At 45.1% G+C, this 24839-nt stretch overlaps 1 protein-coding gene across 1 annotated transcript in view; it reads right to left on the bottom strand.

Annotated features, from left to right (window-relative positions):
• The window catches only part of thsd7ab (thrombospondin, type I, domain containing 7Ab), a 102869-nt gene extending 87258 nt beyond the window's left edge, over positions 1 to 15611 (bottom strand). Inside the window, exon 1 of the mRNA XM_062538101.1 lies at positions 15458 to 15611. Coding sequence (XP_062394085.1) covers positions 15458 to 15611 — 154 coding nt within the window. The remainder of the gene's footprint in view (positions 1 to 15457) is intronic.
• Between the last annotated feature and the right edge of the window lie 9228 nt (positions 15612 to 24839).

Below are 24839 nucleotides of genomic sequence, written 5' to 3'. Positions count from 1 at the left end.
AAAACATTGATTTTACAAAAAAAAAAAAAAGACGACAGAACAACACAGAATGTGAGATTTCTTTGGTCTTTAAAAAAAAATAACATGGATCGATGCCATGTTGAGGATCATGTCAACACCATAATCTGAACATTCTCGCTGCTGCACTGTTCAGGCACAACAAGCTGTTGTCAAGGAATCAAATCATAGTGGTAACAAGGAGCTGTTAGAAAAGGTCACGGATGTACTGCAGCAGGTGAGAGAATCTGCACAGCATACGTGTACCTGCAGAATGTGCAACATCTCTTGAGTCTTTTTTTTATTGGTCTTTAAAATAACACAGTCCTTTCTCAGAAAGGTCACATCCCTGTTGAAAATCAACCTCAGTGAAAAACTCAGACTCTAGTGTATATTTGTGTCACCACGTAATGCAAGTATTGCGAAGACTCCAGGTCAGTGGAAACCATGAGATTTTGTTGTGACATGTGACCGGCCGCAGGCATAAGCTGGGCAAACGACCTTGCGAGAGGGAGGATTAACATACTGTTAATAAGCTTGGCCCTAAATCCTGTTGAATGACCACGCTGGCGGAAGGGAGTCCCTAACATTTGCTTTAACAATGGGGGACATTTGCACTCTGTGGCTTAGAATGAGCCAAGCAACGTAACAGCATCTAGGCATGTCTAAGAGACAATGCGTAGTCTGGGCACACACCTTTAAAGATGAGGTTTTCACTTCATTTCATGCGAGGCTGAATCAATTGAATTCAATAGTAACTCTCCCACATTTGGACAAATATTTTACAATGAGGTTGGTAGAGGATGGTGCTGAGAGGTGCTAGAAAGAGCTGACACAGGGCTATACTTTTCCTGCCTGAATCAATGGCACTTAAAGCAGCACTAAACAGATAGATAGACAGATACATAGATAGATACTTTATCGATCCCCAAGGGGAAATTCAAGAATTTCTCTCAAGATTTGCTCTTAGGGTCCCCCTACAGTTGGGAAGTGCAATAATCAACAAACTAAGCATTATTAGATTCGATTCGATTTGATTCAATGCTATTGTCACTGTACCAAGTACAAGTACAGAGACAACAAAATGCAGTTTGTGTCTAACAGAAAAGAAAAGTGCAATGTGATACATACAGTATAGACAGATGGTGCAGTTTAAAGAGTATATGACATATTGTAGTGTAGACAGTATAATACAGTTTATAGTCATATAAATGACATTTATTTTTAATAATTAAGATACTAATGTTTTAGGTCAGTAATCGCCTACAGAGGTCCGCTCAGACAACGGCAGAAGTGCCATTCGTCATGTGATGAGGTTATGTGCCATCAAAATGATTTTGGAAGCATATTGATAAGGATGCCTTTCATCTTTAACTAGGCCAGTCAAAAACTATACAGTCACCTTTTCTCAAGAGAGACACCACTGGATAGTAGCAAGTCTCATGAGTCATCAAGCCTTTTAAGGAATGGCAAAAGTCTGCCAAATCTTCACTCAGACTCCATCGCTTATTGGCTTGAAATGAAACAATCCAAGAAAGAAAATCCAACAAATGTATGTTGTTTAGGTACTCGTATGTAATGTATATATAAATGCAATTGTGAGTATATAGTCTGAAGGTAGAGCCCTTTTCATCCAGGTCTGTCCAGACGCTGGCACAAAGAGATGGTCAGACAGGGTTATCTCTGAGGAAAGCTTGTTTGTGGTTTAGGGTGCTCCTGGGTCAGTTGAGTTAAATCCAGAGAACACTGTTCAAAGACCACCCCAGCAGGTGCAGGATCAAAAGCACACGCTGCTGTGCAGCACTGTGTTCCCAGAACAGATTTTCCACCGGATCACACTGTGATCCACAACCCCAGCTTCTGGCCAATTGGGGTGGGAGGGGTGGTGTAGGGGAGGGTGGTGTGTGTGTGTGTGTGTGTGTGTGTGTGTGTGTGTGTGTATCGGGGGGGTTGGAGAAAAATCACAGTGTAGGGAAATGTTCAGGGTGAAAGCTTAGAGCCTTGCCTGCACCGTGTGTGATGTGTGAATTTAAGCGCTCGTGACAGGCATGACCACACACAGACAATCACGCAGCACCCCATTCTGAATATGGATGCTGTTTGCTTGATTTGTTCATGCTTCGGGGAATCGGGGAGTTTCCAGGGAATTTAATTCACATTTTGGCTGAAAGTTCAGACTAATGATTTCCTTCAGACACACATACAGTACTGTATGTGTTGGATTCAAATCAGTTCATTTGTGAGCAGATATCACACTTAATGAAAGAGGTGGAGACGAGAGACTTCTCAATCTATCTGTCTCTCACTCTCTGGCGTCCTCCTCGCCTCTTTCACTCCATCTTTCTCGCACGCCCCTCCACATGCCTTCTACTGGCCAATCTGTGATCATATAAATACCAGATGCTTGGTGTCCCAAGGCCACCGGAACACACACACACACACACACACACACACACACACACACACACACGCAGACATGGAAGCATGCACACACAGACGCATACACAGACACACACACTCATGCGCACACACACACACAAACTCACGCACACATGCACCCACACATACACCCCCCCACACACACACACACGCTAAGGGAGCATGGAATCACTTTATAAATTAACTTTATCCCACACATTTAGCCTATCAAAACTATATCATCAGGCAGTTAGGCACAAAATTGATCTCTTTGTGATTAAAGCATCAAACTCACAAAACCGTAATGGCGCATCAAATTTGGCCCCAGGGGAAAAATTGATTGATTGAACAAGAACTACCAACTTATAAAGCTAAATATTTAAAGGTATACTATGCAACGTTTTTCAGTTAATCAATTCGTTCCATACTGTTATATATGATTAAATGGGTCATTACCGGTCGAATGGTGGTTTTTTTGGCCGCTCTAGTGGTCTGTAGCGGTAAAACCACACTTGCAACTTCAGGAGACACCGGGCACGCACCCATGCTCTACTCCAGGAAGTGTCATGTAAAGTCTCATGAAAAGGCACGGCAGACTGACCGATTGACGGGTTTTGTCAAATATACACGCTAAAGCTGTAGGGGAAGCATATTGCAGAGAAATATGCAAGCATAAAACGAGCGAAAATGAAAAGTGAAAGCGAAACCGGCGACGAAATCGCCAATCCTGCATAGTATACCTTTAACCATAAGTCTTTGTCATTCTTCACACGCACTCATAAACAAGGTCCTTAAATATTTAAATAATTACAAATAAAAAAATGTGATGTCAAACAGTATACCCTCTGCCTTTGTCTACCGACTATGTTCATAGTGTGAACACAATTTCTGTAGTCAGAATCAAGAATTTGTATTTCCATTTAGTCCTTTTGCTGAGACTTTTATCCAAGATGACTAACAGAGCTTTCAACCAGTATAACCACATTGTCATCAATAAGTCAAAATCAAATGTGTGGGTTTTTCTTTTAGTTTTTTTTTACTATATATCCGTGCCCAAGATTCCTAATTGAAGTCCAGTGCAGAATTGAACGAGAGAATCATAAGGCTATGTATCTTGAAGTTCCAGTATGTGAGAAACTTGATGTGCCTAAATATCTTCAAGTATGCAACTAATAAGGAAACAGAATTGTTAATTAGACAAGGTGAACTTCTCCCCACTGTGGAATGGAGAAAGGGATGCTACAAGGAAGGGAATTCAAACACACACAATAACTTACTATTGTCATTATGGTTCACTGAAATATTTGTAATAGTTTTGCATAGATGCAATAAAACTGGATAGCCTTGTCAGTGCCTTTAGCTCTGTGAACTTGCACCAGTAAATTTGCTCGTCTATACTAGCGCATGTCTTCACAAGGAGGACTTACAAGGAGCTAACGCTTCAGCAATACCCATCACTGATATACGTGAATCAGGAAATGACCTTGCCAAACTCGAACTTGGGTCCTCGTGGACCTAAATGTGATATGGGCACTATAGCCAGCTATGCCACAGAAATTCCAAATGTGATCGTTCTACTAGCCTCGGAATACCAATGCTGCCTTGTGCTTAATTTCATTCACTGGGATTGAGTTGTGTGTGTGGGTGGTAGAGAGGAAGTGTAATGAAGGTGTTTGAGTGTGTATGTGTGTGTGTGTGTGTGTGTGTGTGTGTGTGTACCCTATGCCCTTTTTGACAATTTTTCAACACAGATATCTGTTTCTCAAGGTTACCGTGTACTGTCAATACTAAACCGAAACTGGTTGACTGTTCAGACTGTAATGCCACGCTCCATTTGTCCGCCCGAGTCGGTCACAAAGTAAACAAACTTATTGTAGCATACTGTACTGTTGTCACAACTTCTGCATGTGCAAGTGGAATGCAACTAGTTGAGGTTTTCAAACGAATATGAGGTCACTCCAAGCTCCAAGTTGCATTATTCCACTGCAAGACGGCCGATAAAAAAATTGAACATGCCAGATGTACAATCAGACTGGACTGGAGCTGGAACATTGACTATTCCATTTTTTAATCATGTGTCATGAGCCTACTCAAACTACAGTACACAACAAAACGAACAGACCAGATTCAAAGGCTTGTTGGATCCGACTGATTCTGGGTCAAAATAGCAGTCAGTACCCAAGCCTTCTGGTCAACATCAATTGGAGGTTGCATGCATCACTTTAGACACCATCACATACTGTAGCCTCTCATAGAGAGTATTTTGCAGTACAAAACACACCAATAAAGTATTGTGATATAAAAGACACAGCCATCTTCTTCAACCCAATGAAATGCAAGTTACAAAAACACTTATTTTGTATTTGAAATACGTACTGTATTTTAAATACATGTATCAGAAATACTGCTCATCCCTGCACACAAACACACACACACACACACACACACACACACACACAGACACAAAGCAGTCAAGCAGAGCCATATAGTGGCAAGGAAAAGGCTTTAATGATATTAATCCTCTGAAAATTGCCGTGGGCCAGGCAAAGATTTCATCAGGAAGGCAGTGGCGGTCCCTAATGGAGGAGAGCCATCCGGACCGGCCGGCAGGGCCTTGCTCCCCTGCTGGGCGCTTTTGGACAGATTTAGATGTATTACCAGTGGGTGTTTCTGTACCACTGTGTCTCTGAAAGAAGAGTCCGCGCTGATGAGTGGCCAATGGGCAGCTCAATGGGGAGATGGGGGATGGGGGGGGGGGGGGGGGCAAGCAACATAGCCAGTGACTACTCCCAAAAACAAGCCTCTGTTGGGACTCACCAACAGGGCTCACCAACACCAGGATCTTTAACTGACCTATATTCGACACAGAGGCTAATACCCTCTCTCACTATATATCGCTTGCACATGCACACACAAGCACACACACACACACACACACACATACACACACACACACACACACACACACACACACAAACAGACATACACACAAACATAAACAGACATACACACACAAACAAAGAGGGAGAGAGAGAAAGAGAGAAATGTAAGCAGTAGTGACACACTCACTCACTCACTGATGCACGCGCATGTGTGTGTGTATGTGTGTGTGTGTGTGTGCACCTTTTGAAACATCTAGATGCACTCCAAACCTCTCATGTTGTCATGGGAAAGCTACATTGGCATGAACACCCTCTTTTCTTTTTTTTTTGTCACAGCACTTCTCCCACATAATGAAACTGCTAACTGATTCAACGGGAATCAAAGCAGGTTTTGTGTGTAATGTGCAACCTGAAGAGTGTATAGAGAGACTCCACAAGCGCGAAAGAGAAAAGGCGGAAGAGGGGAGCAAGGGAGGAGAAGGAGTGAAAGAAAACGAGGGAAAGGAAAGCTGACGAGCGAGGCAAACGCTTAACATAATACAGTCGTCACACCGCTGTTGCCATGGCGGCAGCTGTCACCATCGCAAAAAGGGGTTTGTGCCATAACGGACAGCTGTGACAGCGATGTAATCCAATCCCTTCTCTGTGAATAAGAAAGAGAGAGAGAGAGAGACAGAGACAGAGAGAGAGAGAGAGAGAGAGTGTGTGTGAGAGAGAAAGCTCCCTCACAATCTTCATTACAGCTAGCACCCGTACACAGGAAGTGGTGTGCCACCGCTGTTAGGTCTGAACTGCGTGGGAGGCGAATGGGAGGGCAGGCAGCCTACCCATGTGAGATCATGATGTGCTTACAGCACTACCAGGAGAGGGAAGAGGGCTTTGAGTGCCTCACACTTGGCAACCTTTCCCCGAGAGCCAGAGAATAAGGAAGAGAAAGGTAAGACAGCCCACAGGCAGGCCTTAGCCATGGAGCCTTGGTATCATGGAGCCTGGCTGCTTATGTAACTTTGGTGCAATATGCAGTATTCCCATTTCTGTGTTTTCCCCCCCCTTCCTTTCTTGATAGCTGTTCATTTGCAAATGAGCTACGCCATAGTACTCCTGCATTTCTTTTTTGCATCGGCACGCTCCCGCTTTGAATTATTTTATGTTGGTCAGTGGGTTGAAAGTTCATCTCGCTTTGGACAAAGGCGTCTGCCAAATAGACATAACCATAAGCATAAGCATAACCATAACTCCACAATACAGAATGGTTGGGGGAGTGCTTTGTCCATTTTGAGTGTGTGTGCGTGTGTTTGGAAGGGAGGGATCATCCAACTACACCTGATGCTCTGGAAATGTTTTATTCATCGTGACAGAACACAAATGATCAGCCATGTTGGACCAGGACCCTCTCTAGAGTGTGTCTCTCTGCTTAACAGAGTACACCAGGAATCATCAGTCTCATCAGCAGCAAGTAGCTGCTCTTTTCAAACTATTCTTACGTTATTGAAGGTGGCTTAATTATCAGCCTGTCATGCGCTACTGTATGTACAAGCGAGGTAAACCACGACACCGAAGACCTCTGGGAGAGATGATGGGGGGGGAAGTGGCTGAATTAATAAAGGCAATCGGCGAATGGGGTGTCATCTCTGTTGACAATCTGTCTGAGGCACACGGCGAACTATAATTAGACTTGTGAGCAGAAGGGTTTTTTCTCGCCTTTGGATGGTAGAGAGAGGGAGAGATAGATAGACAGATAGATAGAGAGAGAGAGAGAGAGAGAGAGAGAGAGAGAGAGAGAGGCCCCTGAGGCCACTGCTTGGAGGATGAAGGTGTGAAGAACAGGCTGTGTGCTGGTGAGGGGAGGGGGAATGGGGATTGTGGGTAAGAAGTGACGCTCCAGAGAGGAGCACTGGCACGACAGCAATCACGAGACGTCTCAGTCATAGCGGGGTCAGGGAGGAACATAGAGGACGGCCTGAGAACAAATCATCTCCAAGGATAGAGCTACTGGGTGGAGGAGTGGATGGATGGATGGATAGACGGATGGATAGACGGATGGATGTTGGAATGATGGATGGAATTCAATAACATTTGAAAAACAAGAAAGATTACCAGTGAGCGAGAAAGAGAGGAATAAACAGAGAACAGTGAGAAATAGTCAACAATGGAGGGAGTAAGACAGCTAGATAGATTGACTGTGAGAGCTACAAAGAGAGAGAGAGAGAGAGAGAGAGAGAGAGAGAGAGAGAGGGAGAGGGAGAGAGAGAGTGGGGTGTGGAGATGGATGAGGGCGGGAGACGGAGTGAAATAATCAGACAGGGAGAGAGAGAGAGGGAGAGAGGGAAGCGGGCAACAGGAAAGTCAGGGAGAGAGAGAGAGAGAGAGACAGAAATATGAAAAGAAAGCATACACAGGCGGTTTCAAAGATAAAATGAGAGAGAGAAAAATACAGAGAGAGGAGAAAAAAATGAAAAGGAGGAGGGTGAGGAGGGTAATGAATGCTGTGAGGGAAAAATAGGAGATGCTGAGCCAAAGAGGCAAAGACAAGGAGAACGGGAGAGAGAAAGTGAGAAAGGGCAGGGAAGAAAAGAGCATAGGCGTGCAGACAAAGCAGAGGAGGAAAACAGAGAGAGGGAGAGAGAGAGAGAGAGAGAGAGAGAGAGAGAGGAAAAACCGAAAAGAGAGGGGGTGAGACGAGTAAAGAATATTGTGAGAAAAAAGGACACAGACAGAGGTAAAGAATAAGCCACAAGGCAAAGAAGTCTGGGAGGGTGGGACAGATAGAAAAAAAGGAGAGAGAGAGAAATAGAGACATGGAGACAGACAGAAAGGAAAGGAAAAGGGAGAGAGACAGATAGAGAGAGAAAATGAGAGAAGGAGAGAGTCAGGGATAGAGGAAAAAGGAAAGTGAGAGAGAGAGAAAAGGAGGGAGATGGGAAGGGAGAGAAAGAGAAGGGTAGAGGGCGAAGGAAGGGAGGGAGGGAGGGAGAGAGGGATGCAGGTTGGCCTCCTCCCTGGCCATGCAGAGGTCTGGACCTGCAGCCTGCAGCCATCTGCCGAGGAGCCCATAATCCTGGGGATTGTCAGAAGTGATTAGCCAGCCCGTGTGAAACTGACATTAAAGATTGTGCCACAGCGTTCCGGAGGATGGGGGGTTGCGGGAGACCCCATCACAATAGCTACGAGACCCTCCACTCACAGACAGCATCGGCTATACCCTCCCCATCATATCTACACACAGTGGCTATACAGAGCACCACTCCACTCCGGTATACAAAAGTGACCTTCACTGGCTCCAATTAGGCTCATTAAAGAGCTTCATCCGCATGCGAACATCATGCAAACGCGTTCGGATGTTAATTCCCTTAATCATGGCCTCTATCAAACAGCCCCAGCTGGTGTGACAGGCTAATGGTTTCATTCCTGAACCTATCCAAAGGCACTCGGATAAATGTGGCACAGAGGCAGAGTGAGAGTGGTTTCACTGGTAGTGTGGTGTGTGCTGAGACACTTAACGGCATGGTCATCCATTCCATAAACCAACTGTTTGCACAGTTACAGGGATCCGGTTTCACAAGCCACTGCCCTAATGGCTAAGTGCAAGCAAGCAGGCTGTGTGGGGTCTTTGGTCGGGCATCTAATTATGGAGATATCACAATATCACTGAATGATGCTCATACAGGGTGGGATAACAGGGAGCTCTGCACCCCCCCTTCTCTCCCCCCCCCCTCTCTCTCTCTCTCTCTCTTTCCATCTCTCTCTCGTGCTGCAACTAACAGTGCTGCTGACTAAATGTCACTGCTCTCACAAATGGAATCCATTTGTGCCTTAGCACTGGCAGAGAGAGACAGAGAGGGAGAAGAAGAACAAGAGATCAAGAGAGAGAAAGTGGGCCTCCGTCTGAGGCACCTTTTTCTCCAGGGAGGCATGGATACGCCATTTAGAAAAGAAAAAACAGAAGTCTACCAGAAGAGCAGCTTTTTTCTCTCTCCTGCATTGGGGTACAGGTTGAATGAAACAGTCACATCCAGGTCCTTGAAAAACACAGCATTTGCCACACTGTCAACAGCCTCTGCATTTGAGACAAGCCTCTGCCTTTGAAAGTGACAACCGCTTTGCTTAGTATCATCAGCCCTCTGAATGGGTGCTCAGGATGGGATTTAAAAGACTCTTAAGGACTCCTCCAACATGGACAACATGTTTATAGATAGATAGACAATGCTTTGTCTAGAACCCAAGCAACATACAAACTGCACTCTGGCTGACCTCTGGTCGGAAAAATGTGACTTTGTGTTTGACACACGTAGTGTCTCTCCCCACAGACCAACAATGGATCTGCTTACTCAAATCGCTCAAAGCTTACTCAAAGATTGTTTACTTTTTTTCCTTACAAGTGCCTTTAACAATTACATTAACAAAACGACACACCCAGTGCAGTGCATTCATAACGATCATATGTTCTACTCCTTGGGAATATGCTGCAATATAATATAATGGGCAAATCCTCTTATGCCCCCTCTAAATAAAGTTTATAGATGAAGAATAATCTATAATCCGCACTGCTTCGCCACATGTGTAATAACTTGGATTTAGTGTAAGCCCCGACCATTTAGATTAAACAAACCCTACAGGGCCACCGGGACTGCTCTATTGACTTGGATAAAGGGCATCTCAATAATGGGTTATATGCTTAAATATGCAGGCTCTCTATAGCATGATAGACGGACTGGAAAAGCCCTTAGCAATGTAGTGTCCCTTCCCTACTACCACTGAAGACAGGACTCTGTAAGACGACATTGCGCAAATGATATTCTATTGCCATTCCTCAGAACGAGGGCTCATAATGTAGGAATCATTGCTGTTTATGAGCCATTTGTCAAAAGGCAAATTTAGAGGGGAGCTCATAATTCAGTCTCTTATCCACGAGCTTGACACCATAATTTAGCATCGTATTTTAATTTCTCACATGGAGTCTGTTGGTATCTCCGGTAATGCGCATCTGTGCGGAGGACATGAGGGAAACAGCCGACTCATTTCCACAGTAATCAATCCCTCCTCGGAGCACGTCTTGCAGTTAAAGCCACGCTCCAAGGACGCAATGATGGAAGTTCTTTGTCTGTCTTTATGAGAGATGTAACGATCTGTGATGTTGAAAAGCATCATTGTACTCACACACAGACACACACTGGACTGCATCAGAGTCTTAGGTAGACACCACTTCCTTATCTCTCAGCACTGACAGCGCCCATGCATGATAGACAATTCCAAATTGGTCTCCCTACCTAGCAGAATATTATCCACTAATGCTGATTGCAAGGCAGAATTATGCTTACGTAAACAGACAGTGACTAGTATTGACACTCAAAGCAACGATGTAAATCATGCTAAAGTAATGGTGATGGTATCGTGAAGTATTTCCCCAGCATTCAGCATATATTTTTTTTCCCTCTCTCCCCTAAATCTTGCTGTCACAGCATACTGGAGGCCATCTCTGCAAATGATGTCCAATCAAACAGCATCCCTCAGCTCTTTTTTTTTGCAAAAAAAAACACAACCGGATGAGATCACGAAGACATATGAACTCCAAGAACATATCCCTCATCATTATGCATGTCCTAAATCTGAGGTCTTTTGCTGGGGGGGGGGTTGCTGGAGCGTCGGTGCACCAATAGCGTCACTGGGGCTTACTCCCCTCCAGGTGCTATGATAATGAGGGCTTTAAAAGGCCACATTAAAATGCATCCTCAAACACACGCTCTCGACTGTACAGTACGATGCCGCAGACAGCCTCCGACGAGTCAGACTATACAGACCACCAGGCCAGACTGCACTCAGCTCCGTTTCAGTCTATTTTCAGCCTGTTTCAGTCAACACACATTTTCCAGGCGTTGGCTTCAAATCCTGCAGCACGGAACAGTGTTGCATGCATGTTAAGACCCCGCAGTGCATCTGCTTACTGGCCGCCACCTTGGTCTCAGGTGACAAACACGGAGGTGTGTCCGCAGGACTTAGAGCGCAAAACCAACAGCGCGGGACGTGTACGGTGGCTGACGCCCGGCTCTTCCTCAGAGAGCCGTTTAAGGGTGATTAAGGGAAAGTCCTCGTGCACGTTCTGGAAGTCTTAATAAGGCTTATTAACGGGGGGGGAGGGAAAACACAAGGGGCTCTCCCAAGCCGGCAGAGCTGGTGGACTGCACAACATGGAGTCAAGAGACGAGCCAAGAGTCAACCACAACAAGACATCATAATGGCGATTTTGGAGGTTTGCCTGGGACATGATAAAAGAGTCCAGAACCACTCACAACTGGACTGGCCAGGGAATCCTCTGTGCCATGTACTCTGCAGACTAGACAGAACTGCAAATGCCAATTAGCCAAAGAGAGCACATTGAGAGTTCAATGGCCTGATTTATTTCCTGAGTGAAAACGCAAACAACGAGAACAAACTGGTAGCTGATTGGGTCAATAAGGAGATTATGAGGAAAAACAAGCCGGGCCAAGTTCTATGGGAGCTGTGGGCTACAAGGCCAATACTGTTCTTGTCCTACCCTAATGCTTCTTCCCTGGTATCGTAAATGTGCAGTTACGTGTCCTCGGAGAGCCCGGAGACTGTTCTGGTGGGCTGACGGATGCATCTCCATCCCATTTAGTCTCATCTGCATGCAGCGATGGGGCCAGACAGGAGGATCGGAGTGGTTCCATCTATAGGAGCGCTTGCCCATGGGCTGCCATATTGACTTTACTTCTCGGTAATTACTCTGGTTTCTAAGGAGCAGACTCGCTGGCAGGATGCTGACGGTTCCCTTTCCCCGGCGCGGAGTGTCACCCCACTACAGCAAACTAATGAGGCGTGCAGAGAATGAAGCCGAAAAAGATTCAGTCTGGGGTGAAGGAGGAAGTCACTGAGTCTGTGTTTAGCATGTGTGTGTGTGTGTGTGTGTGTGTGTGTATGTGTGCGCATTTGTGTGCCTTTGTGTTAGCATACTGACTACTGAGTGCATTGCATATGTAGTAGGAAATGCATGTTTGTGTGCAGATGTTTGTTATTACACACACATGAACACACGTATGTTATTCATATGCAGTTTAGGTGACCCTCCTGTCTGTAATATCCTTAACTGGCGCTTTCCAGAGGCCCAAATGTAATAAGTCCACTCGTCCCCTGAGCGGCCATCATGCCCCAGTATCAGCATGCTGCGAGAACCTCAGCACCTAGTTTTGTCATTCAGAAAGTAATTATAAACATACACACGCCAAGTCAGCTCAATTTTCAGCCTGATGCTTTATCTGATGCCTGTTAAGGATTCAATTTCAATCCAATTTAAAAAACAGAGCTCATTTAAAGTTATGGGAGCCATATACATTTGGTGGTGAGCCAATACGTCTGCTCTTATTACCAAAGTCTGCCTTCAGTTTTCTTTTATATGAGTATTGTGGGTCTCCAAGGAGAGAAGATCTCACATTTTCATCAGCGGCGTATTATGCAGCGATCCAAGCCTGAGTGAAAGAGATGTTTAATTTGCCACATTGATCTCGCACGCCTTTTTTTTAGGAAGACCGATAGTTGTCCTCGCCTGATTTAGTCAAGCAGAGACATTAAGAGTGCCGCGCCCCGGGAGAGGTCCCTGTGGAAGAGGGTCAGGGGGGTCAAGCGCAGGCCTATTGACCATGTGCAGATCCTAATTAGAGAGCTAGCGCGGGCACAAGAGGAGGCTAGAAATACACGCCGTGCTCTCCAGGGACAATTCCCAGGGGGCAATTTAACATGCCACAAAGATCTCGCCCCGAGATCTAAGAGAGCCGCGATGCGCCGTGACAGTTGAAAACTACGCGCGGGGCCCGCGTAACACAAAGCGGTTGAGGCAGTTGAACTCAGCCTGCTCACGACAGCATTTAATTCAACCTCAATCACTTTGCTTAAACGCTCCATCCCATCTGCGTGGGATGTTCAGCGCAGTGGGAACTAGAGTGCCGTACATCCCACACCTGCCAATCCCTGTCCTTTCTCCTTTGATGCTCATAGATGGCCCTGATTACATCGATTGCACCCTTTCCAAGCATTTGTTCCAGCCCAGAGGGTTACTCTGCACAGTGATGAGGATCAAGAAAAACCTGATTAAAACCCAAAGTGACAAAAGCACTTTCTCTCTCCGGTCGTCTGATGACGATCAGAGATTTGCGATGCCGACATTTGCCGATGCTACTCGTCAACAGCACTGCTGCCTTCATCATTAAATAATCACACATACACACACGCCCCTAACATCTGCATTACCTCCAGCAGCATGCTCCGCGTTACCCCTTCTCTCTCTCTACCTCTATCCCTCTCTCTCTGTCTCTCTCCACATGTAAATATTCTCATCGGGGATGCAATCTCAGACAAGGTTTCTGTCACCACCCCACTCCCCACTCCCCCCCTCCCCAGTCCCCACAGGTTAGAGTGCACGCGCACATCTCTACCTCTTCTCTGCTTCATTATGCACATGTCACATGTCAAAACTGCTGCTTCCTCCCTTCCCCTTTGAGCTCTCTCTCTTTCCTCTGCTCTTCCAATCCACACTCCTCCCCCCCCCCCCCCCCCCACCTCTCCTCCAGTTTCAGTGCGTCAACATTTACTGCATTTTATGAGTCCCCGAACTAACGGCGAGGTGTGTTGCTGATGGAGGATATGGAGCCTCATGATGGATGTATCAATAGGCCAATCCTTTGGCTGGAGCGCCAGAGCTGATGCAGTGCAGCTGGCGGTGCTTTTGTCAGAGCACTTGACACACAAAATGTCCCCCCACCTCTGCAATAAAAGCGTAATCCCACTTGGAAAACAAACTGCTCTTGATTAGACCTATTTCAAATGAGGCAAGACATGGGGGGAAAAAAAGAAAGGTAGCTTTGCTCCGGTCTCGTTAAAAGAAGCCTGCAGAGTGCTACGCTGGAAGGGTTTTTTTTTCTGCCTTTTTTCTTATTTCTTTTCTTTTTTTTCCATTCGTCTCTATTGGTGGAGGAAAGCATAATTACTGCGACCTACGGGGGATATATGTAGGTTAAGTTTGCCCAGTGCTCTATTTCTCTCCATCCCCACTCTACGGGATGTTTTCACAGTATAAATCCCGGCTTCTCTAATCTCCTTACTCAGCTCCATCCTCTTTAAAAATTCAGGAGCGTAGAAGCAACATCGGGTGGCTTCAAGATCTGGACGGTCCAGCCGCGGGGTCCGCATCAGACAGCGGCGGGTCTCTCCATCTACGCAGGGGGCTTGCTCGACCATCCCGAACGTGCTCAAAAAGTGCGCCGATAATGAGTGCATGTAAGTCCAGCAGCATCGACTTTAGGTCATCTGGGCACCTTTATGCACCGCCAGCTAAAGGCCCTCGGTCTGTCCACGCAGTCTGTCATAGTAAATGATGTGACTCAGACGTGAAACGTTATCACATTGCTGCACTTTAGTCAACGTATCATTTCACGGTCTCTCAGTGGCATTGATCTGCAAGAATCAATAGGGAGACAGCAAAAAATGACACCGCCGGGAGGTAGATCAATACACAACAACATTTTTCTCATAAAGTGCCCCCTCTCCCTGCTAACAAAAATGAAGTGTGTGCTCAATTAAGACTTTCCAAGACTCCCCATTTTTTGCGACTCCTTGACTTAGCACAAACACACACACACACACACTCACACACTGAGCGGCGGAAGGCAGCACATCTGTTTATCTCCTCTCATCATCTGACTGTGTTTATCACACACTAGAGCCACCCATATACACTTGAGATACTGATACAGGAAGCTCTCCAGACATCAATTTTCAAAGCCTTTCAGCGGCAAAACTGACACATTATGTCCGTGTAATATGCACTTATACCCTTTCTTGGCTGAGTATTTGGCAAAATTGCAACACATCCTTGTTGTTCACGAAGGAATAGGACTAACGTGGGTGTGGAAGAAAACCAATAAAGAAAAAAAAGCAATTCACTCAGGAAATGAGATAAAAAAAATCCTCCATTTATCTACCCACACAATACACATTTATGTCCCGGTGTATGCCCCATTTCGGACAACACAATAAGAGAAGCTCAATAACTTAAAAAGGAGAAATACCTGTGCACTATACAGATGCAACACTGTAAGGTAGCGCTCAGGTAAAAGAAGTAACCTTCCAAGTCTCAGAGCAAATGAGCCTACCTGTTTCCCAGAAATACAGTGATGACTTGGGCTCTTCTGATGTCTGCGAGTGCACCGTCCAGGCACCGGTGAGCAGCAGGAGTATCCTCCAGAGGCAGAGCCCAGTGCAGGGCCAGGTGCAGGCTGTCCTTGTACTTTTTCCCTTCAGCCCCATGGCGCTCGTCAAAAAGCAGGTAATTCCAAAGAACGGAGGACAGGAAAAAAGGACCAAACAATAACAAAAAAACACAGCCACCAGCACAATATAAAAACAGCCACCGCAAAAAAAAACAAAAAAAAGAAAAAAAAATGTAAAAGCCACAGGGGAGGAGAATTTCTTTAAAAAAAAACTATAAAAACAGAAACAAATCAGCACTTAGGTTCCACAAAGAAGAGGGCAGGGAGAATAGTGTTGCTGGGGAGATGGGTTTGATGGCAGTTCCCCGTTTTGAAGGGCAGGCAAGGGGTGACAGATTCCTCCTCTTCCTCTTCTACTGTTTCCTCCTCCTCCTGTTCTTCCTCCGCGTGTTCTGCTCTGCTCCCTTCTTCCGCGAGCTGGCGGGAGGGGATGGAACGCGGGGGAACGAGCTCCGGCTGTTACCGGGGGAACAATGGAGAGCACGAGCGAGCCGGGAGCAGCGTGCACCACTACTGCTGCTACTGCTGCCTTCTGACTGCGGCTAACGCGGCACCTCCCCTCCCTCCCTCCCTCTCTCTCTCTCCCTCCCTCTCTCTCTCTTACTCTCTCACTCCCTCTCTCTAGCTTACCTACCGCTAAGTCGCTCCCTCTATCTGGTACTCTGCTGTTCTCTCGCCTGTGCTCTGTCTCTCCTGCCTTTAGTTACTCCTTTACTCTTTCACTCCCTCTCTCTCTTTCTCTCTCTCTCTCCCATCTTCCAGTGTCTCCAAGTGACTTGCTCTCACTCTCTCATCTGTTCATACTCACTCACTCTCACTCTTTCTCCTCCCCGCCTCTCATTCCCACTAATTTCTCTATTCACTCCCTCCCTCCCTCCCTTTCTCTGTCTGTCTATGTGTGTGTGTGTGTGTCTGTCTGTCTCTCTCTCTCTCTCCGTCTAGCTCTCTCTCGCTCTCCTCGTTACCCTCTGATGTGTAAGGATGGGGGGCTCAAAGGACCAGAGGCAAGAGAGAACCATCCGAAGACGGTGGCATGCAAAGATTCTCAGTGGGAGGGACTTTGGTGAGACGGGGCAAAAGAGGGGGGCTTAGGGAGGAAAAACAGCTCAGTGAGACAAGCAATATAGATGACAAATAGCAACTTCACAAGTGACTTATTGCGCAGGGCTGGTTTGGAGAGACTGGAGCTTCAGTGATTTACTAAGAGCTACTGTACATGGTAAAGTAAAAAAAAAAAATCTCCAAGCGAATAAAAAATTCAGTGTGGTTCGTCTGTAAGACTGCATCACTGTATCAAAGACCACAGTCCACATTTTACAAATAAGCATGTTGACACCAAACAAAGACTCAAAGCTTTTAGAATAACTGATCCCAAATGCAACCACAAAAGAAGATATTCTAAATCAAGCTGAGGTTTATATAAATCAGCTCTGGACCAGAGTATTTCACTAGCGTGTAAAAAGCCCACTGCCCTCTGGAGACTCGGCAGCATTTCAAATGCCTCGCAAATGCTTCAAAGAAAAGGAAATGTATTGGCTGAAGGTCGGGCCAATTCCGCATTGTTAACATTTCAGCTCTGCTGTTTAAACTACATGCTTGATCAAGCATTCACAATCATTCAAAACAATGGAAGATTATGACGAATTATAGAGAAATAAACACTACCGTTATAGTACTGTAACTCGTATTTTTGAAGCCCTTACTGAATATGTTTTACTCTTTGCATATTATTTCCACAGCTTTGGGGTTTTTATTTTTTATTTTTTAAGAAATACTGTGTACACAGTAAGCGCACCCCAAGACGGGTAAATTATTTACTGACGCCCTCGCTCAATTAAAGCCATGCAGAATTCATGCAGTTGTGTGCTTTTTATGAATGGTGTTTTGGTGGAGTGTCTGTCAGCACTATGTGCACTGACTGAGGCCCGGGGGGGTTCATGGTGTGTGTGTGTCTGTGTATGTGCGTGTGTGTGTGTGTGTGTGTGGGTCCTCCCTCGGTCGGCTGCACCGCTGGAGCCAGTGGCAGTGAGTGAACCCTGCTCCAACAAACAACCTGCCCCACTTAATGTCACTGGACATTTATCACCGGGGGTCTATATTCCTTCCACTGGTAGTGGGAAACACCCTTTGGAGAGGGAAAAGAAAAGAGAGCGAAATCCTCGTTTGACAATTCAGTGGAGCAAAGAGCTTTGATCCTTAAAATGCAGCAGCGGAACAGAGTTTGTTGTTTGTTTTGAGGGGTTTTTGCTCAGGGTATAAGATTTTTTTCTTTTAGTCGTTTTTGGTTGGTTGGTTGTTTTTGAAAGGGCTTTTTTTTTTTTTTTTTTTTTTAAAGAGGAAAAGAAAAAAAAAGGGATAAAAACAGTTGCCTGGGAACCTGCAGAGGTTTCCTGAGGAGGAGAGTGTATGATTTGATTAAAGATGCTTTGTGATTTGGTAGCGTGGGACGCCATCTACCCAAACAGGATTGGGCACCGATACTGTACAGGTTAAGAGAATTAATGGAGGGAGGATGAAGGTATAAAAATAGAGGAGTGGGAGGAGATGCAGCAGCGGCGGCGGCGGCGAGAAAAGGAGGGGCCGGTTCAAATCCATATCCCCGTCATGATACGCAACGTTTCGTAATCTCACGGGATTCTTGCTTGTACAAGTCCTTAACTGGGCCAGATAAACAGCTTGTTTGTTTGTCCCAGAGCAACCGGATCCCAGCGGAGATGCCAAACAGCCGCCAACCAGCATGGATATATATTCGGCTTTCCCTCAGTTCAACCTCAAACCACGGGGGAGTAAAAAACCATTGGAGATGATTCATTAGGATATTGATACAAATTAGCCCCCTCACTTAGAAAAGGAGCGACTCAAAAGAAAAGCTATCCTGGACATTAATAATGCATTATGTTTCAACTCCCTGTGGGAAAATTATTAAGCGAGTAATGGGTAGCATTGTGTTCAACTTCCTCTCCACAGGTTACATCACGGTGCTCATTCACAATGAGGTGTTGTCCTGAATATTTCATGTAGTGCAAAAAAAAAACTGCATGTGTCAAAATAAAAGCTAAGACTATAAGCTATTGAGCTATGAGCTCCCTCCCTTTCCTTGCCAAATCCCAAAAGCCTTGCCAAACCTTTGCAAATCTTTCATGCTATGTTGGCCTGTGGAAATGGGTTCATTCACGGGAGCCGCGCCTGCCACTTTCCCTCCCTGACCCTTGGCTGCTGATGCGTTCTGCTCCATTGATTAAAAAAGTCTATAAAGGGATTGTAACCAAAGCCATCACAATAATCTCATCAGCTCTGCCACACCACTAAAGCAACAGTCAAGTCGCAATATCAAGGCTGGTGATGCTGATTTGAACTTGCTTACTTTTACATACTAAAAAAGCCAGTGTGGTACTAATATCCAAATATACAAGAGTCGAGTAGTTTCTTTGAATAAACAGAATATGATATAATGATAATAATACAATGATGTAAAATTGAGCTTTGACAATTGAATATTTGTCCTTCTTGAGACAGTTTCTCAAAGATAATGTTTCATGACAGAGCAAAATGTTTCATATAACATACAGAGACAAACACTGAGTGTGCACAGGCAGTGTGCTTGTGATGCATGTTTTCACTCTTGCATCGCAACTTCTTCGTTTTGCACGATTTTTGATGCTGTGTTCATGTTTTTCTAGGTTCTGCTATTGAAACAATGTCGTGCGGAGACGAGGGAGAGGCTGCTTCAAGAGCCCTTGTCTTTGCTGCCTCTCCTCCTCCGTCTCTATAAGGAATGTGGATGCCTGTCAGGCTCCGCTGGGAAAGATTAGTGCACCGTTCACGAGTTAAGACGCTAAGGACAGTGACAGCAGTGCCAAAGTCAGACCAGGCTGGCAGTAGAGGACTCACCACAGGCGCGTCTCTCCTCGGCGTGACTCACCCACGGAACAGGCGCACGGAGCACCCTGAACCCACGTGAACCACAATCATGATTCAATTGTCTGTCAAAAGGAGCCCGGTGCTCTGAAGCATGGGTATTTGCTTCTGCCGTGCCTTGGAGCAATTTGCGATGGCGCTACACAATGCATGTTCAAACAAAATGGTTCTGAGTGATTCCAAAAGAAAGGAAGACTTACATTGTCAAAGCCAAAGATGGCATTTACTCAGGGTCACACTTTGAAAAGGCAAGACTATTTTTTTCCCTATTAATTTAAAGTGAACATAAACTACCCACATTCTCCTAGTCCAACTCAGGAAATGAACTGAAAAAGCCCTCCCAGAGTCCTAGCAGCGAGATAACACACTGTGCAAGCTGTGCTGTGAAAGGTATGAAGTCATCGAAAAAGACATGTTATGCTATTTCTACAGTTTTTCTCTATGCTACCAACTCAAAGACATGACTGGTTGCCAAGCCAAAGGCAGAAGAGAAGTTTTGTTTATTGATCTGATACATGACGGCGTATGACCTGGATTTGTTGCAGGAGATGAAAAAGCTCTGATGTATGTTAATACCAGGCACTATACACTAGTATACCAATAAATCAGTGCGCCAAGTTGTCCATGTTGAGAAGACATGGTCCCCAAACCCCTCCAGAGCCAACCGGGAAAAACTAATTACTTAAACAGATGATCCGCAGGACAGTATGGTCAACACCCACCACCTTGCTACTGTTGGTAATGAGCCTGCAAACTCGTTGCAAACAATAAGCCTCATGACCTGCGGTATGTCAAGGAAGGCTGTCTAAGCAAGGTATGTGCTACTAAGCCATGCATGTACAGCACAACAAAGTGTTTGTGAGCCTACGATAGCTTACACTTCACTGAACCGCGGTGAGCTAGCCTTAAAGACCATGTGACAGAAGGGTCATTTGTGTCGGGGGCAAGGGCAAAAGTCAGGTCCGGTGGCATGCACGGCCCTTGACGGACGGCTGTCGAAAGTGCTTGTGTTTTCCGTGTGGCAGGCTGGCCATAATGCCCTCAGGTTGAAAAGTGGAAAGAGGCAGCAGAGGTACCTCGAGCTCGGCGGGATTAGCGGCTTACGCTATCCGGCCCAGCCAATCTCCATCGGCCTCATGTGAAGTGACCGTGAGCAAAACCAATTAGGCTGATGAGAGGCTGCGAGCGCTGCCTCGGACCAAAGAGTCGAGGGCCAGTGCCTCTGGTAGTCACCTCCCCCCTGTGGGAAGCTCCTTTTAATGAGAGAATGTGCTGTGCTTGTTCCGTGTCACCACTGTGGGGACCATAAAGGATTGGATTCAGCCGCTGGATTGACTGCAGTCTGCACTGCAAAGGCATCCAATATATGGCAGTTTAAACCGCTAAACATCTGTAGTTCAAATTGACAAAGCTGCTCAATACTTACTCAGGGTTCATTTCCATGTGCTTACTTCTATGGTTGTGCATGTAGACCCACAATTTACAGTATATATCTAGCACATATATTGCAGATTAATATCCACACTAAGCTGCCATATAGATGTTATGATGTCCATTTTGGGCATGATGCATTTTTTCCAGTGCATTTAATATATTGCCTATTTAATATTGACTGATCTAGGCTGTTTGCTTATTCATTTGCAGCACTGAAGATACTGTATGCTGCCGGAGTTAGAAGTTAAATCCATACGTCTGACAAAGCTGATGAATGTCTTCCTGGCCTGCTGCCTCATCCCTGATACCCTGTTGCTTAGAGCACTGCATAAATACGGCCTCAGTCAGCCGTCCTATTCCCACGAGAACACACGGGAAGCATACAGAAAACGACAGAGAATACATTTGAGCTGAACTCTCGGTCGCTCGGCGCAGAAACTGTTACACGCATGTCCAAGGGCACGGCTACCACTTTCTGCAGACCCACGGACCAGTGAACCTGTGACTTAATTAATCTGTAAGTCACTTTAGATATTAGGGTCTGTCGACTGAACAAATGCATATATAATCTCAGAGGAGTAAGGTCAGGTGTGCTCAATCAGTGCTGTGACTAATGGGGGTGAAGGGGATTCAGCGAAGGCTAATGGGGTGTCCTCGGCCTGACGACTGAGGATAGAACCAATTAAATCCCTTTCTCTCATGCCACATTTCCGATGGGTCCCAAACGATGACTGGCATCTCAGTGGGGGGGCCGATGCAATCACTTTCACTTACACACTTTCTATACTTTGGTAAAAGTATAAGTAAGCCTACTCAACTTCTTTACTCAAGTGAAAGTAACGTTAACAAAGAGTCCTTAGTTAAAAGTTAAATTACCCCAACATGTGCTTTGTTTAATTTTTTGTAAACCCAGCTAGATAGCATGTCTGAATTTGTTGGACGCAAACTTGGATGTTCTCCAGAAGTCAGTGGGGCTTGCAGTTGCACAGTCTTACAATAAAGAGATGGGGAATGTCCCTGTGTACAGTGTATATTCACTCCAAGTTGACAATTTCCCTTCACTGTAGCCTATATTAAATACATGGCTGTACAGGCTATCTATGTATTTGTAAAACCAACAAACGAATTTGTTTGTTGACCGGTATGCACCGACTACACACTCCTTGGCACACATGCATATATTTGCACGGGAGAGACTAAGTGTGCACCAGGCACACAGTGATAACTGCACTTGTCAGTGTTGCTGATAACCAGCTAACAAGGATTAGCTAATTTACTTAGGCAAGACTTCCAGGCCATGGATATAAAAACATTTTTTTTTGTTTGTTTGTTTTTAAACAGACAGGTTGAGGGTAGCGAAGCTTAAGAAGTAATCTCAGCTGGGCAAGTGAGGTAAATTGGTACGCTATTCAAAACATTATCACTATCATGCTGAATGAAGCACAATGATTTACTAATGTTAAAGCACTGTTTAAAACTATAAACAGTGGACTTAAGGTAACTCTTTCCCTTTTTAAAGGCTACATAGGGAGTAGGTGTGTGTGTGTGTGTGTGTGTGTGTGTCATTACTCTTGCCTGAATATTCTAAGCCTACTTGAAATCATCAATTCAGACACTCACATCTTCCTTTTCCATATTTCTTCATCTATTCTGTGCCCTTGATAAATACATTTTTATCTTTACTGCTGCTATCTTGAGAAAAACATTGTTTTTGCAATGACATACAACTGTAATGTCTTAGCATTGGCACTGAAACGGCATTGACACTGGAGCCAATTTCCCAGCATGGAGTGCAACCTAACATACTGTAGGCCTACATCTGTAGGCAAAGGCATTAGGCCACTAGCCTACCCATTTTTGACAGTGTGGTAGGGTATTAAGATATGAGTATTTGACACTTCATTTTATCTAAGAAGTAGAAGATAAATGAATGAAAGTAATGTTTTCCAATTGTCAAATAACAATTGGCTTGTCGTTCTTCTTAGTTGCCCCATTATCCATTTAGGTTGATATTGATACTGATATTGACATTATGTCTGGAAAATGCAATGACGTACTGTAAAATAAAAATGATTGATAACTTCCCTCAAATGCATTAAAAGGAAGGTAACAAATCTGATTTGAAAATGTCAGGCGTAGAAAGTATATTTACACAATAACGAAAATATTTCTGTTAAAATGTATGTGAAGGAAAATTGGCAAAACACACTCCTGTGAAGATGGGCTCCCTGAAAAAAGTGGTGTTCCTACTTCATTTGCACTCAAGAGCCATTTTTTACAAAGATGCAGAAGGAAACTTACAACTAACAATTTAGTTGTCAAGCTAAATGTCACTTCACAATCTAGTGGCAAAGGACATTTTTAAATGTTTTAATTCCATCTTTTCCTTTCCAGGGGAATAAGAAATGAGTCCAGACACAAACCAAGGTTCACAGTGAGGTGTGAGGTGGAGATGAAGTGGGTCTGCATTGTTCTTGAGTGTCACGCTTTATATGGGTCAGCTGTTAAGACAAGCCCCTCACCAAGGCCAAGATAGAACGAGGTCAAACCCAACTTTTTTGCTGGCAACTTCTCTCGGATTAAGCCATTATAAGTAGACGCCACGGGTAGTTACACATGCCAATCCACGACTTGAGCACAAGGATAAAAAAAAAAAAAAAAAAAACGTGCAAAAACAAATAAGGCATCTAATGGGGTCTCAGCCCCACAGGGCTGCACCACTGCCACAGGGGATGACTGTGGGATGCCATCATGGCAGATGAAGGCAACAGCACACCTTTTCACATTCACAGCAATCACTGAGCTGTCAACCGAATGATCCTTATCACATTCAATTATTGTCCCACTCGGTGCACGCTCAAATATAAAGGTTTTCAGAGTGGCATGTCCATCATAATCCTTTAGAAAATATATATTTTTATATATCTATAAAAAATGTCGGATAACAGACAACATTTTAAAAATACTCCCGGGAACAAACACATCTGCAAGCTGCAGCACCTCTGACCTTTGCTGCAACACCTTCATTATAGGGGACGGATGCTTCAGCTATTGCACCTGTCAATCTGTGTCACCATGGTGATGGGCCCTGACCGCCCATGACAGGCCGGCGTGTGAGCTGTTCATTAGTCTCTTGCTGCCACTTGTCATGCGTGACAGAAGGAGGCTGGCAGACACGACAGTGTCAAACATTCTCTGTGGTTTGGGGGCTTTTGTTTTGCAGCAGTATTATTAGTGGCTATCATTATATATTATTAACAAAATAACAATGTGAACAGATTAATATTACATTGTTGCGCTCACATGGTTCTAACAGAATGTTTTTTGCAGAATTTATTTTCTAAGACCTTCATACGTGAGTGCATGAGTGCAAGCAAATATAGCAACCATCCAATAATTCATACAATTTCATGCCAACATAATAGAAAAAAAACAACATCTGAGGCTTGCCTGGTGCACTGTATGGATCTTGCCTCCCAGCACTATATGGTCAAAGAGTGCCTGTTTGGTTGGTCCCTGTCAAGGCTTCAGAGAGTGTGCCCCTCACAACCCCCACCCACACACCCACACACAACACACACAACACACACAACACACACAACACACACAACACACACAACACACACAACACACACACACACACACACACACACACACACACACACACACAATCAAACCCCAGTCAGCCACTGGAGCCAAAAGGAGGGGTAGAGGGATGATGGTGGCTACACTTCATAGAGCCTGACCTACAACCAGCAGGCATGGGCTTTGTTGCCCCCACCACCACCACCATCGCCCTACTCCCCCCTGCCTTGCACACACATGTCCCTCCGCCACAGTGCTCTCTGTCCGTTCGCAAATCACACAGCAATTTGATAAATTGAAAAGGTTATTTAGGGGAGATTAGCATCGA

The sequence above is a fragment of the Sardina pilchardus genome, chromosome 6 (assembly GCF_963854185.1).
Source record: "Sardina pilchardus chromosome 6, fSarPil1.1, whole genome shotgun sequence".
Lineage (NCBI taxonomy): Eukaryota > Metazoa > Chordata > Actinopteri > Clupeiformes > Clupeidae > Sardina > Sardina pilchardus.
The sequence above is the reverse complement of the archived record's forward strand: the minus strand, read 5'-3'. Positions and strand labels throughout refer to the sequence as shown.